Here is a 15552-nt window from a genome sequence, read left to right as displayed (position 1 = left end):
GCTTCTTTTATTGTTTTGGTTTTATGGCATTTCTACTGTAATGCTGGTAACTACTGGTTCAGTGTCAATTTTCACATGAAGCCTTGCTTTTATCACACAAGCTGATAAAACCCAGCTGCCCAGCACAAAAACAGTAAACAGATAACATTTGTTAGAAGCTAAAGAGCCACATATTTTCCCCCAGAGTTGGTGCCGATTGAAACTGAGATGCCAGTGATTATTGGAGTTACATTCATCAGGTGGTCAGACATATTACTCATAGGGGATGATAATGTTGTTCTGTGTCTGCTGAGTGTGTGAGTAGGTATTATTTACTGACACATTAGCTGTAACGTAAAGTTTTCTCAGCCCCTAGTGGTCAAAAATCTGCAGCTTTAAAGGCTGACATTTACATATAATTAAAGGTACCTCATGTCGTTTCTGACCACCATATGGAGCACTGGTTTTATGAGTGGGACAGTGTTGTGTTTGTATCTTGCAAGCGAACAAGGACATGGGTGGTTTGATACACGATTTTTACACTATTCCACTGATCAACAGTTGGTGGCTGTAATATGCAAAGAAAAGGCAAGGAAGAAGATGACTGCTAACAAATAAACAAGGAAATAAACAAATCACAATTTAAAATCTTTCAAAAAAATCTGAATTGGAAATGTTTAATAGGGAGTAAATGTGTTAATTATGTTTGTTAGACCTTCAGGTTACACACAGTATGTTACGGTGAGACACTGAAAGTAAACAACCCTTTTGTTAATTTGCCAGAAAACTCCTCAGAGCACCTTTAAACTGTTTTCCTGTTCAGTCTAATTGTATAGAGACAAACCCTATAGAGTCTTGACGTCACTGTGAGGCAGCTGACACTCCAGGAAGTCACTTTGCCCTGACAGAAAATAGTCAACATAATGCTTTTGTAGGGATTAAAGACATAATGTTTATCTTTGAACAGAGCCAGGCTAGCTGTTTCCCCCTGTTTCCAGTCTTTGTGCTAAGCTAAGCTAAACTGCAGCAGGCTGTGGCTTCAGATTTAATGTGAATGGTGATGATTGTCTTATCTACTGCTCAGCAAGAAAACAAACAAGTACAATTCCCAAAATACCAAACTATTCCTTTAAAATTTGCTGGACCAAACACCTGATGTTGTATCTGTTTCTACTGGCACCCAAGGTTATGTTTAGGGCAGCAATAATAATGTTTTGTTTTGAATGAAAAACTGACTTGCATGACTGAACAAGGCAAATAGAGGCATCAACAGTGGTTGGTGGTGGTTAGAAAGATAGGACTGTTTGCTTGGATGGTGAAGTAAAATAAATAGAATCTAACTCCTAAATAAATCAGTAGGCTACATACCGTATCTAAACCACAAACTCAAAGTCCTAACTGTTTTGCAAAAGTGAGGACCAACAGAGTTGCAGCTGCATTGAAAGGGTTTGTCACCTGGACCTCACAAGAGTAGAAATTCATAAACACACAGAGAGAAACATGCACCTTTGCAACCTGTTTTCATTGAAAGGTGGTTGATAATTTCAGTGAAAGGAAGCCATTCCGGTGGTTTCATGGTGGTGTTAACGCAGCTGGATACGGTGTTGGTTTTGTGGCGGGTGAAAACACAGGTGCCAGGTGAGACCAGGGGAAATGCTTTACAGCCTGTAAACAAACACATCTCCTGTAATTTCTGCTCTGAGATTTGCAGCCTGCCTGCTCTGGTAGATGAGGCTGAATGTTAATGTTGGCTACTCGTCAGCTTCTGATGTTTAATCTGTTTTTTAAAAGAGTGTCCCAACTTGTCATGAGTGACTGTTCTCCCAAACTGTCTGTTGTCAAGTTGATGCGTGGGTTTGTTCATAATGACTTGATGACATCAGGTCCTTGTTTGCATGGCTGTATAATAATCAGCAGTAGCGTCTCAATCGCTCTGCTATGTCAACATCGCCCTCCCTGTTCTGGCTTGCTCCAATGCTCTTCAGGTAGACAAACATTCCTGATGCATGTGTGCATGCATGTGTGTGTCTTTGTGTGCAATTAAGTAAAAACCAAAGAGCATGGATGGGTTCTGTGGACAGCCATAATCTTCTCATTTCCTCTGTAAGTGAATCACAGCTGATGGGATAATACTGAACACATGACTCACATATCCAGAACACACTTCCTCTGACCATATTTATGAGGAGAAATCCCCTCTTTCTATATTTTCTGCCTTTATTTTCCTTCTTCCTGCCCTCCTCAGGATATCTCTGGGTGCTGGTAACTGTGTGACACCCATAGCAGGCCAGTTTTGGGGCGTCTGTCTCAGGGTGATGGGTGCTGCCGAAGAGGGGTATTGTGACTCCCAGCGAGAGGAGGGAAAGGTGGGGGTGGTTATTGTCCCCGAGCCTGCGGGAGCTGCCATGCACTCCGAGGCCAATAGCAACACAAGAATGCTGACAGGACAAAGGCCATAACTCCATTCTATACCAACACAAGCAGGGCATTGTGTTCATACAGGCACACACACACACACACACACTCCTATACACACACATGCATGCATTCGCCATTACTACAATAACACACACACACACACACACACACACACATAAACTATACTGGAGCAAACTATGCATCTGTGCAAGCATGCCAAACACTCATTCATCAACTAGTTTCCCACACCATGCAACCCCCCACAGGACATCTCCATCACTGAGCTGAGAATGGCCACTCAATCTGCAGACAATGAGTGAGCGAGCGAGCAAGAGACACAGTGAGAAAGAGAGAGAGAGAAAGAGACAGAGAGTGGAGGTCCATGGTTCAGCCGCAGCAGTTCATGATTTTGTGGCTCCCTGTTGCGTCTACACTTCAAGGCAAGTTCCCACCACATAAAACACCTCCTCCCCACGACTAACCTGAAGGTCTGAGCAGTACTGGAACAAGTACTCAGGTACTTTACTTGAGTAAAAGTACCAATATTATGATGAAAAATTTGTCTGTTACAAGTAAAAGTCCCACATTTAAGATAAGAAAAATGTAATCAAAAGTAAAAATTCCCCTCTGACATATTATGATATATGACATTATTAGATTAATACTGGGCAGCATTTTACTGTAGCTGGTCGAGGTGGAGCTATATAGTTTGAACTAATATACAGTTAATCCAGTGGTTCCCAATGTAGGGGTCAGGCTCCCTGAAATGTCATGAGATGATTAACGGGAGAGAAAAGAAAAGTTCTGATACAAAAAGTAGTTTTCTTTTTGTTAAAAACTTTTCTCTGAATTTTGCTTTTTATGTAATATTGGAAAATTTAACCTCTTTGGCCCTCAAAAGCTCAAAAACTCAGATAAAGTGTGTTTCCATCCACCTCTTTTTATGCTAATTTCCAATATCGAAATATCGCAAAAACACCTTGGTTGAGGTGACAAAGTTGGCATATTGCTGAGAAGAAAATGTCATAAAGTGCAATGGAAACAGATTCAGTGAATCAACCATGATGTACATGAAGCACGTGACTTTGACGTCCACTAATGACACGAAAACATCAGGTCTGTGTGGAGCGATGAGGAGACTGTGACCTTCCTCAAACTAATACTACTGCATTGGCTATAGACATCTGAAATGTGACAAGAGACCCCAACTAGACGGGGTTTTTTGTGAGGGGGCCCCAAGCCAAAAAGGTTGGGAACCAGTGGATTGATTTTAACAATGCATTGTATTTTATGAGCTATAAATGTAAAATCTTTATTTGTGAAGTAACCAGTAAAATGTTGTCCTCAGAAACGGGGCTGTGTAGAAGTATAAAGTAGCATAAAATGGAAATACTCAAGTAAAGTACAAGTATCTCATGTACAGTAGTTGAGTACTTAGTTACTTTCCACCTCTGGCACCGAGGCATTCCTTCCAGGCACATTCCTCTTCCCGTATGCACTCGTTCACCCCTTCCCCTGCAGTCTGGACAGCTTGGCAGAAGCTCGGAGGAGCTGTGACCTCCCTGCCACAAATCTGTGAATGGGCCATGAGTGAGGAAACGTGGGTACAGGAGGCTATCCGGCCACAGCTGTGAAAAAAAACATCCACTCCCGCTCACCTCTCGATGTGGAGGCGAGGCCGGCAGACAGGTGAGTGACCTTTAACCCGGCCTGCCGCGGAGCGCTGCTCGACGCGCCAGGAATGTGTCCACACCTCTCAGCCAACCACGTCACAGCTACTGGGCGAGGAGGTGGTGGAAAACACGCACGGCGCCTAAACCCAAACAGAGTGTGTGTGCTCGCCCCGGCCTCTCTGTTATGGTCTACATTCTGTGGCGCTGTGTGAATGTAGGGGAGAGTGTTTTGGGAATGAGAGTGATGGATGACTTAATCTGAAGGGACATGGAGAGAGGAACAGGAGGTGTGTGTGTGAGAAAGAGAGCAGGGTGATAAGGATATTTTTGTCCAATTTATGTGAAGTATTTCAAGGCCTGGGCAGATACATCAACTGAATAGTTCTGCTGGCAACAAGGTTACAATGACAAAGAGAGATTGCTGTGACCTGTTGAAGGATACGTTTGGTTTATTACAACTTGGGTCTAATTCTTGTAGTTTTGGCCATTGCATCTTTTGGCTTTGTAATGTCGTACTCACTACCTTATTGTTAATTACCCCAGTGGCTGGAGCTGCAACCCAGGGTTCAGTATTCTTGCCCAAGGATACTTCGATGTGTAGACTGGAGGAGATGGGACCCACTTGAGCCACAGCCGCCCCGGAGAGATTCTTAAATATGGGTTTCAAAATTGAATCAACTTGAAGGTATGTTTGCATGAATATTTGTAATGGATTTAATGCCATATTTTGCAGGACAGTTGGCTTGCTTTAGTTTGTCACTCTCAAATGAACAATTTTTACATTTGAATGTTTTGCTTTGTTCAAATCACAATTTGTCAAAACTACTTCAGGCCATAGACTGTATAAAAAATAAACGTAGTCTCCTGGACGTCACCTATAGGTTTTGGAAGAGTCATCTTGGCAGTGCTTGACTCACCTAACTCCCAGCTAATCCAAAAATGGGCAAAGAGGTGGAGCGTTGGGCCGAACTGCTGTGGCTAGCCACATGTGACAGCACCCACCTGCCACTCGAAGTGGCCCAACCTTAATTATGCATAACTTGAAGCCTTAATTTAATTCAGACTGGTGAGTTATATTAAAATAAACCCTCGTACAGTTGTCATTAAGGGGGAAATTAGCTATAGAGATTTTTTTTTGTACCAGGCTGTTTATTTCTGCTGTAAGTTCGGGCATTTTAACATGGAGGTCAATAGTGATTGACATGCTTTTGGAGCCAGTCTCAAGTGGCCATTCGATGAACTGCAGTTAATGGTACTTCGCTTAGTTTTTCAGCCCGCGAGGTTGCCGCTTGCCTAAAAGGATAAATAAAGGACAGGTTGGATAAGAAGCTGTTGATTAAGGTATACTAATTTTCTAAGATAACTGGGTTATGTGCTTCTTTACTTCTTCAACAGAACAGGTAGACAAGCCAGAAAAGCTACTGAAAAACATCCTATTAACAACTTCACAACTCTCTGTTGCTCACGTGGCCCTCAACTTTCAGCTCATAGCGGCCCCTTGAGAGTTTTTTATCACAATGTATGGACCGACTTCCTGGTTTAGCATATTTGTGCACTCACAGTTTTCCGGTCCAGTGAGGAATTATTACATTTACGTTTATTCATTTAGCTGACGCTTTTATCTTTACAATTGCTATACATGTCAGAGGTCGCACGCCTCTGGAGCAACTAGGGGTTAAGTGTCTTGCTCAGGGACACAATGGTGGATGTCTCACAGTGGGAATCAAACCCAGGTCTCCCACACCAAAGGCAAACATCTTATCTATGCGCCATCACCACCAATTATTACAGACATTTTGGCTGTGCTAAACTGTCTGATCGTCTAACCACCTGTGTTTCTTGCCACACTGGACTTTCTTAAAGCAATGTTTCTTTGTTACCAGATCTCAGCATTATTACACCGATATATATAATGGCCAAAACTGTGAAAATAATGTTGTTATAAGCTGGAATTATCCTTTAATATTACCATATTCAAAAACAATTAAACGGAGATGAACAATAATATTTATATAGATATATACAAATAATACTGTACAAGAGCACAAAGGAAGGAATAACAACATGTTTCTGAATTTAGCAGTGGAGTGTAAAATGAGATGAATCAACATACATAACGCAGTATCATAAACATTGGAACGGTTGTTTTTGAAAATGTACACAAACCTACAGAAAAGCTTAAGAGCTGGACTGAATCTGGACTGTGCTCGTAACATACCTCTGCATTCAACCACTTTCTCTCTCTCTGTCTCACATGCGCGCACACATTTGCAAAACAGGTAAATACATTCACGTTCGGGGTAAAACCCATTCACTCTGATTTCAACACAGGCACACCTGGACTGGCTAAGATTTAACCACCTGTAGTGGCTTGTATGGCTTGTTCAGCGTCACTCTGGGTGCTTTGCACATTATGTCAGCAACACACACACACACATACACGTACACACACACACACACACACACACATACACTACATCCACAATGTATGTCTGGGGATCATTTAGTGTGTGGGTGTTACATCTTCCTCTCTTTGTGTGTCCATATTCCCTCAGTCCATCTTAGGCTAAAGTGCTGCAGAGAGGAAGAGATTCAGTTTTCTTTAGTGCGTGCATGTTTTAATGTACGTCTATGGGTCCATGGGGCATCACTCAAAATAGAAAGCACTTGGCCTTGGCGCTGAATTCCTCAATTTCTTGCAAAAGAAATCCTACATAGGAATGTGCGAGACAGATATGTCTTAATAAAATTAAGTCCTGTGTGCTTTTAGCTCATGCAGTCTACCACCTCAAAAAAAAAAAGGGGTTTCAGTCACTTCAGTTCGGCCCCACAGAACCTGCTCCCAGACCTGTGCGATTCAATATTCCACATCTGAGCGACAGGAAGACACAAATCCAAGGTGTTGTTTTGTATTTTTTTAAAAAGTCCCGTCTGTCCATGTGTCGTCTGTCCTCCAGTGTTTAAATGGTCGTTCTACCAGTTGCAGTCTTTCTTGAGTAGCGTGAGGACTTTGCGCGCCAAGCTGGCTTTCCAGGGCTTGACAAAGCTCTTCATGTTGACCAGGAGGCGACCCTGCTTACGGTCCGAGTGGCCAGCCACAACGTACTCCACCCCTGAAGAATGACGTCAAAGGTCAGGGACACAATTTCCACTTTCCACAGAAGCTGTACTTACTGCTTCTCAAGATGTATTGCATTATTACCTTTAAACAAAAGCTAGCATATTTTTGTGTAATTGTATAAAAATGTTCATGTTTTGTTTCTGGCTTGTACTTCATTTTATATCAGAACACCTTGTTGTACATTATCAGTAAAGGTGCTGATATTCTATATATTTTTTATTGAAAAGACCAAAGCCAACAGAGCTTTAGTCTGTTTCTCAGTATATTTCCTGCTGTCCCAACATTACATTTATCTTTAATGCATAAATGTAGCTGATTAAATTGTGTGATCTGATTTTTAACACATATGTATGCTTATCCTTAATTATTATGATTATTCTGGGTTTCAGAGGGAAGTTTTAATATATTTATGTATTATTAAAGGAAAACATCACCCATTTTAATCCATAACATTCGGTATCTTTTGAAACCTCCCTTTCGGAATGAGACAATCATAGGAGAGTGTTTGTGTTTGTCAGACCTGGGTTGAGGATGGGGCAGGTGCAGCCCCGTGCAGTCCAGGACTCGGGGTAAAGAGTAACCCGACCCCGCTGTATCTTCACCTTGGTGTCCTGACTGAGCACCTTTTGAACTTTGACCTCCACCTCAGCGTGGGAGCCCTTATCGTGGGCGGACAGCACTTTCACCTTCAGTACTAAGAGTCAGGTAGAGAGACGAGATGTAATGAGACCTTCAGTGTACATGTTTGTGTGAGAGTTTATGTGTTTTTGATTTTAAGAAAGGTGCTACAACACACAACATTTCCCCCACAAGTTTCAAACAGAGGACACTGCTTTCTTCTTTAGCAACTGCAAACTACCAGATGAGCTATTTCACTGTTTTCAGCATGAGAAGAAGAATTGTCTTAAATCAGGACAACAATTTTGGACCCATAAAGACCTCTAAGACCCAGGATGTAATAAGTTATCTTTTAATTGTCATACAGTACACAATGAGAAAATGAGGAATGCACTTAGCAACTCAAAAAACTTGCTTGATTTTTTACTTTCCAGGAAATTCTTACCGTATGCATAATTCATGGTGCAGAAGAGTTTACTGTTGGTCAGGGCTTGCTCTTTGCACTCACACTTCTCTGCAGGAGACAGACACAGATTCATATTTGTAACATGATTGACATTGTGTGTTTATGTGTGTGTGTACGTGTACGTGTGTGGTCTAAGATACTGTGAATGGCGTCCTAAGAATGCAAGCACGTGCGTGTATGTGTGTGTGTGTGTGTGTGTGTCCAGTGAGGAATGTGCCTATGAAAGCTGCAGTTACATGGTGGTGGTGGGGGGTCTAGGAGAAAGGACACTTGGAAACTCTTAATACGCCACACACACACACACACACACACACACACACACACACACACACACACACAGTCTCACCTGAGTAGTGGAGAGCAGAGAAGAGTTCGTCTGCTCTGAAGATCCTGACTGGCTCGCTGGAGTTTACCTCTACGTTGTACAGATCCAGATCAGAGCTGCACAAACACATTACAACATTAGCAGAATACATAGGAATATAAATGGTAATCTATCCTAAACAAATGTTAAATGGATGGGTTTTGGAATTGTTGGATGTTTTTTTTTACTCACCCAAACATACAGTCTCCAGTAAATGGATCACAGTCTCCTGCACAATCACATGGACGGCAGCCATATTCGTGGAAGCCCCAGTATCCCACCATGCACCTGTCACAGTGGGCTCCACCTACTCCAGGTTTACAGATGCAGTTCCCGTTGGAGGGGTCGCAGAGTGAGCCGTCAGCCAAGTGGAAGGGCATAGAGCCCAAGGGGTGACAGCTGCACGCTGGGAGAGAAGAGAGTGAGTTTAGAAATTGAAGGTTTTGCATGATGCATTTTGACATTGATATATAGTTAGCAAAAGTTTTGGGGAAAATGGTGATTCAGAGATACTTTCAAACCTCTTCTGTAAAGCTGAAGAAAAGAAAGAAGGCACAGAAACGGCCAAGAGGGAGAATGATACAGTTCAGGCAAGCAGCAACAACCTTTTTGTTACAGGAAGCCCAGATGTGGTCTGAAGGCTTTCTGGCTGATTTTTATTTTAACATAGCTGAGTTAAACAGGAAATACACAGACAGACAGACGGGTGACATAAAGGTCTTTCCGGTCTGAATCAAACCAGGGACTGTGTGGTTAAATATTGTGTGTTTGAAACCACTGTCTCACCACAACACCCCCCCCAAAAATGTGGTTTTAATTTTAAAAACAGCACTGGAGTCAAACAGAGGTGATGTTATTCTGTGGTTCTACCAAAGTGCTATATCACATTTCATTTCATTGATATGTTGATGTTTTTAGAAATGCAAGTTGCTTGACTCTGAATGCTTAAATATTTCAATTAAAAGCCACAGCACCCATGAGAAAGAAAGTGGGGATGGCACTGTCAGTAACCCAGTCCAAGACTTTGGTCCAGACTGAAATATCTCAACAATATTCACAATAAAGACTTTGGTGATCCTCTGACTTTTCCTCCAGTTCTACCATAAGGTTGACATGAGGTTTTTCCAGTGCTTTATCCTGATTTATGACCAAATACCTGCAAACTAATGACATTTTCATCAGACTCAGCTGTACTTTGTGTTTAGTGCCATTTAGCAAATGTCGAAAGATACAACATAAATCCACCAATTCATGGATATGGAGAAAATTCTACTGGAAATATCTGGTTTGTTTCTTTATGGACAAGACAAGGCTCAAAATGAAAATATCTGAAAACAAAGCTACCAAAAAATCCATTAACAAGAATGTTTGAAAAATGTGAATGTATTTCCCAAATTTTTGTTTTGTTCTTGTTATTGTTACATGTTGCAAGTCCTTTGCCAACAAAGATTGGTAAGTGGGGGGAAAATAGCAAATGTCGGCATGCTAACACCCTAAACAAAGATACTTTTTGCTAAATGAAAAGTCAGAGGATCACCAAAGTCAGTAGGATTCCTCTTCTGCACACCACTCATATATATATATATATATATGTATATATATATATATATATATATATATATATATTTTTGTTCTTCAAAAAAAGTTAAACTGAATAGATCAGTAAAACTAAAAATATATCCAAGAAAACATTAAAATGTTTTTTTTTTAAAATCAAGAGCACTGAGTCTAAAGGTCATTTAAGCTGACAGTTTGCTGACATGCGAATTCTTATTTATTACCAAGTATTTCATCATTTATCAGTTGTTCTATTTGTCTGTCTGGTATTGTTGCAGGAGCTTGAACTATAAAGGCCTCTCTCTTTTTCTTATCACATACATACACTCTCAAGCTTTCTCCCTCCCTCTTGTCCCCTTTAATTGTGTGCTGATAGGGTGTTCTTTAAACAACCTCCAAAAACAATATACTTGCACACACAGACACACGCACATGCACACACCCACACATTTCCACTGGTAGTCTGAGAAAACTACTGTCTGCTGTCTTTCTAGTGGTGTCAGGCCCCCATAAATCTGTCCCTATCTCAGGGGCAGACAGGGAGGGGGGGCTAGTAAAGGAGAGGTAGAAGACGAGGAGAGAGAAACAAAGAGGGGGCGTTGTTGGGAGCCATTTCTCTGCTGTTTAATGATGCTTGAAGCTTGACTGGCAGTGAATGACTTACTACTTACTGTACACCCAGAGTCCTATCTGCCTGCACGCTCACCTATTTTAAAAAAATATTTATGCTGCGTTTCACTACAGATTACAGAGTTTGCAGTAGTAGTTTGGGAGTTTGTGTTTCCTCAAAGCTCATGATATGATGTTAAATTCACATGACTGCTCATACAGTCGACTATAAAGTAATTTACAAGATTGCGCGCTCTTAAAAAACACTTCTAAGGCCGAGACTGAAAATTAATTCTTGACCTTGGAAACAGTAGCTGACAAAACAATCACAGTCCATTTAGTAGTTTCGATTGTATTAGGCAAGGTGTCCAGTTATTATGTAATTGTAGATGTTCAAATTTCCATCTTTCTGGGCACTTTGTGGACTATTGAGAGCCCTCTTAGGCTATCGACATACCCACACAGTAATGTCACACAATTAAACATGTGCAATTAAAAGTGTCTTTACCTCACATGTACATGGCAGCTCGGATGCAAAAAGGTCAGGAATGACACAACATTATATTATTAAAACATTCCTTATATTTAAAGTGTTACCACAAAGAAGTTTCTACATAAATACTTTCAAGCCTAATTTGATGTTTTACAAACGGATTGATGATTGAATGCAATACAACTTTGCAAATGTGATAGAGTAATCATCATGTGGTCCTTCATCTTCAGACAGAGTGTAACAGTAGTGTTGAAAAAGTCAATTAGTGGATTGACAGAAAAGTATTTTTTAGTCACTGCCATATATATAAACGTGATTGTTTGGAGCAACATTAAATTAACTTTTTCACTATTATGTTTTCGGTCACTTGCAAATTTTTTTTAGCTCTTTTTGGTCTCAACCAACTCCTGGGGGAAATGTCTGCTAAATGCTGCAGTATGTTCACCAGCTAACCAGTGTCTAACTGTGTCTGTCTGTGGTTTGGTGCTAAGCAGGTAGCAGGTTTTTAGAGTTTTTCTGCTAAAAACTGCAGCCTGCCACGGCCGAAAAACTATAGCAGTGAGGTTGAACAAAAACAGTAAGGTGGGCCGGACAGCTAAAGAATAAGCTGAAACCCATTATAAAGCTACGTAATAAACATTACAAGCGACCCCTCTCACATTGTCATTTAATACATAGTTATTATAAAAATATCGATTATTGCTGATTCAAGTATTTGGGGCCATTTTAAGACTTAAAGAGTTTACAGCACGGAAATTATAGGACTTGTCTTTGCAGCGGACAATGTCAGACAAAGTCCAGGCTGGAGTTGATGTTCTAGGTCTACTGCGGGTGCTGTGCCAGAAAGAAGAATCATAAGAGAAGGGTGGCTGGAAGGTAGGCTTGTACTTGCACTGGGTTATGTGAAAATGATATTTTTCTCAGAATTTCCACAGTAAAAAGCAGAAACAGTAATGGCACATTTCCCACATTTGACTTCTCGGATTACAGATTATGCACATCTTTCAGTCCATAAAAACGATGTGATCAACCTCCCTGAGCTCCAAACCAGGTGATCTATCAGATGAATCACCCGGGAAAACAAAGATAAGATAAACCATATCAAGTCCGAACGGTGCTATATCAATAAAATCATAAAAGATATCACATTTATAGACTTTATAGACGTGACATGTATGCACATGACACAAATACCAGAAATATGCCAACCATTACAAGACAAGATTTAATATACGGACTCAGAAGCTTTGAGCGTGTGTGTGCGCATCAGGCCTTGTCCACACTGTTGTTTAGAGAGCAGCCCCCACAGGTTACTAATTAACTAAGATCACAGCACCACTTCTGTTCTATAAAGCCAAAACATGATGCATTTGGTGAGCGTGTGTGTTTACATATCTGCGTGAGAATTTATGAGCATTTGAAGAGGTCACTACACAAGGACTCCTGTGTGCAAATAGAGGTGTGTGTGTGTGTGTGTGTGTGTGTATGTGTGTGTGTGTCTAAGATAGCGGTCAACTGCAGGAGCTGACAGTGAAAACTTCACGAGTGCTGAGACATGACAAGACACAAGACACACACACATTGTATATATACAAACACTGTAACTTTCCCCTCCGCTAAAGTGTTTTGGTGTGTACGAGCTTGACAGGAGTTCTTTTCTTTCCAGGGCCTCTCGGAACTTGGTATGAAAAAAATGTTCCTCACGATGGAGGGAAATTCCTCCATTGTCAGTGAGCGGGCTGCAGCGGGATTTCACAACCTCTACCTTTGTCTGAGGGGTTCTCCAAGCATGCCATCACTCCTTTTTTTTTCTATCAATCTGCTGTCAGTGAGGATCTTTAGCCCTTTCAGGTGCAAAAAATTCAACACCCAAATCAATCATTGAAATCCAATCGCTATAACATGTCTGGGTTTCTTTTTGTAATTTCTATGACCTTATCAGACAACACACCTAAACTTAATGGTCTTAAATTGCCATGGGGAGAAGACATAGGGGGAATTACTGAAGAACAACAATGGGATAAGTTTGTATCATGTTGGCATACCTTTGCTAAAATAAGTCCAAATGCAATTCATCAGCTATCAGGCCCTGATAAGATTGATGCTAATGGACTCCAAGCAGAATGGCAAGGCTCAAACTAAGAGAAAATTATTTATGCTGGCACTGTCATAAGAGGTTGACATTCATGCTGTATGATTGTGACAAGGTTAAAGATGTATGGGTAAAAACGTAGACTTAGGCTGTGTTCGGACTGCAGGCCAAAGTGACCCAAATAAAACTTTTTTGCATATATGTGACTCAGATCAGATTTGTTTTATAACAGCGTAAACAACTCACATGGAATCTGATCTTTCCCAGTTTGGATTTGGGACACTTTCATATGTGGTCCAAATCAAATATAGCTTGGATTTTTCTAAATATGACCTCAGTCTAGACGGTCAGATCACAATTCATACGACCCTGATGTCACTCTAGAGCGATCAGCACAGTTCTGTGGTGAATGCAAACATGGAGGACAGCAGCGATTGAGGTGGACTCTCTCCTTGTCATCACATTTGCTCATGAATTCCCTTGGAAATCAACATTAATATAAAACCATAGATGTCTGTAGCCTCAATGTTTACTTCCGTACGACAGCGGGTCATTTTCAGGTCGTGGCCAGCTTACACTCAAGTCTGATATGGGTCACATTTGAAAAACAATGTGAATAATTAATCAAAAAAACCCAGATCTGGGCAATAAATTGAAATTGAGCATTGAGGCCCGTAGTGTGAACATAGCTTAACCCTTTGATGCACCCTATAGTCATGCTAGCATCTCTGTGCTAATGGTTTGATGTTTGTATATTCTCTACTGTTTATTACTCCACTGTTTGTTTGTAGTGTTGTATGGGGTTGGTGGGGTGAGTTGAGGGAGTTAAAGAGTTAAAATAAGGATTTTTTTGTATTGTGGTTATAATGGATCTCTTGGTATAAAAAAGAATTAAGCAAAACATGCGATATCCCAACTGTGACACCACTGGGCTGATATACAACCCCCCCCTCCCCCCCCAATAATTTTTGAATGGTCTGGTGCAAATTGACAGTTGTTTTAAGTTCACTGTGTGTCTACATAAACACACACACATTCTAGTAATCATGTGTGAGTCCAGAATACCTGCAGGTCTGAGCTCACTGGGTCAAATCTGACAGATAATCAGAGGGAGAATGTAGCCACTGCTGTGTGTTTATGGATGACTATCGTTTGTTTACTGAAGACTTTTCCCATCACAGGAGGACAGCACGCCGCCTAACCCACCCACCCTCACACACACATGCACACAGAGGACCCACACATGCACAACTACAACCAATGATTACACTGAAGCTCCTCCTGCTCTGAGTCACATTTGAAAAATGGCAAATCAAGCAGAGATGGACAAACAAAGGTTGTGTGTTGAGCTTTGAGTCAAGACGTAGGAATGCCACCATCTGATGATTAACTACGATGTCAACCTTCGATAGTGCGTGGGCCGTCAGCCGTCTCACACACACAGAGCCAGGTCCCAGGTGCCCATCAGAAGTAAGTGATATCCAGCACGTCCCAGCTTGTGATCCCAGTCCTCTGCATTCCTTGAGAGAACGAGAGCGCTGTGCCAGTGTGGTGTGTATGAGGTTAATGCTATGATTTGCACCAGTAACATTTAGTCAACACTGGTATGATTAATTACGCTTTATGACATTTTACAGTGTGTTCTACACGACACGGTTATGGATTCACCATGTCAAAACATAGAGTATGGAAACATCCCTTCATCTAATATTTAGAGTGAAATTCCTTTGACAGGACTAAATCATGCAACAACTCTCTGAAGATTTATGATGTGGTCAGTTTAAAAAAATATTAGATATGGATCCCCTTCTTTTGGTCAGATTTGACTAATTTTTGTTTTGCCTAGGATATTAAAATATTTCTTGACACCACTAAGGATTATTAATTAAATGTTGTACCTCTGTATAAGTACCATGAATACCATGTTTGACATAGCGGTACCTACAATTACTCAAAATTAAGACTACATTTGTATTATATTATGTCAGCAATACACTGACTCTGTAGCAGTCACTGAACAATATGCTGAGCCACAATCAGCTAACGGGCCGACTTTTATACACCAGATCACATCAAATGCAGAGCATCCCGTCACAGACGTGACTGTCCCACTTCCTTGGATGTGACCTAACGCCCCTGGATTAGCTACGGAGGCTCTCAAA

General features: G+C 41.1%; 1 protein-coding gene across 1 annotated transcript in view; it reads right to left on the bottom strand.

The window, feature by feature from the left end:
• Positions 1-6001: 6001 nt before the first annotated feature.
• ntn4 (netrin 4) overlaps positions 6002-15552 on the bottom strand; it is a 30084-nt gene continuing 20533 nt past the window's right edge. The window contains exons 6-10 of the mRNA XM_046072447.1: positions 8832-9045; positions 8622-8716; positions 8255-8323; positions 7712-7885; positions 6002-7183 (exon numbers count right to left, since the gene is read on the bottom strand). Of these exons, the coding sequence (XP_045928403.1) occupies positions 7044-7183; positions 7712-7885; positions 8255-8323; positions 8622-8716; positions 8832-9045 (692 nt within the window). The 3' untranslated portion in view covers positions 6002-7043. The remainder of the gene's footprint in view (positions 7184-7711; positions 7886-8254; positions 8324-8621; positions 8717-8831; positions 9046-15552) is intronic.

Source organism: Micropterus dolomieu, linkage group LG16, assembly GCF_021292245.1.
Source record: "Micropterus dolomieu isolate WLL.071019.BEF.003 ecotype Adirondacks linkage group LG16, ASM2129224v1, whole genome shotgun sequence".
NCBI lineage: Eukaryota > Metazoa > Chordata > Actinopteri > Centrarchiformes > Centrarchidae > Micropterus > Micropterus dolomieu.
Note: the sequence above shows the minus strand (reverse complement) of the source record. Positions and strands in the feature narration are given on the sequence as shown.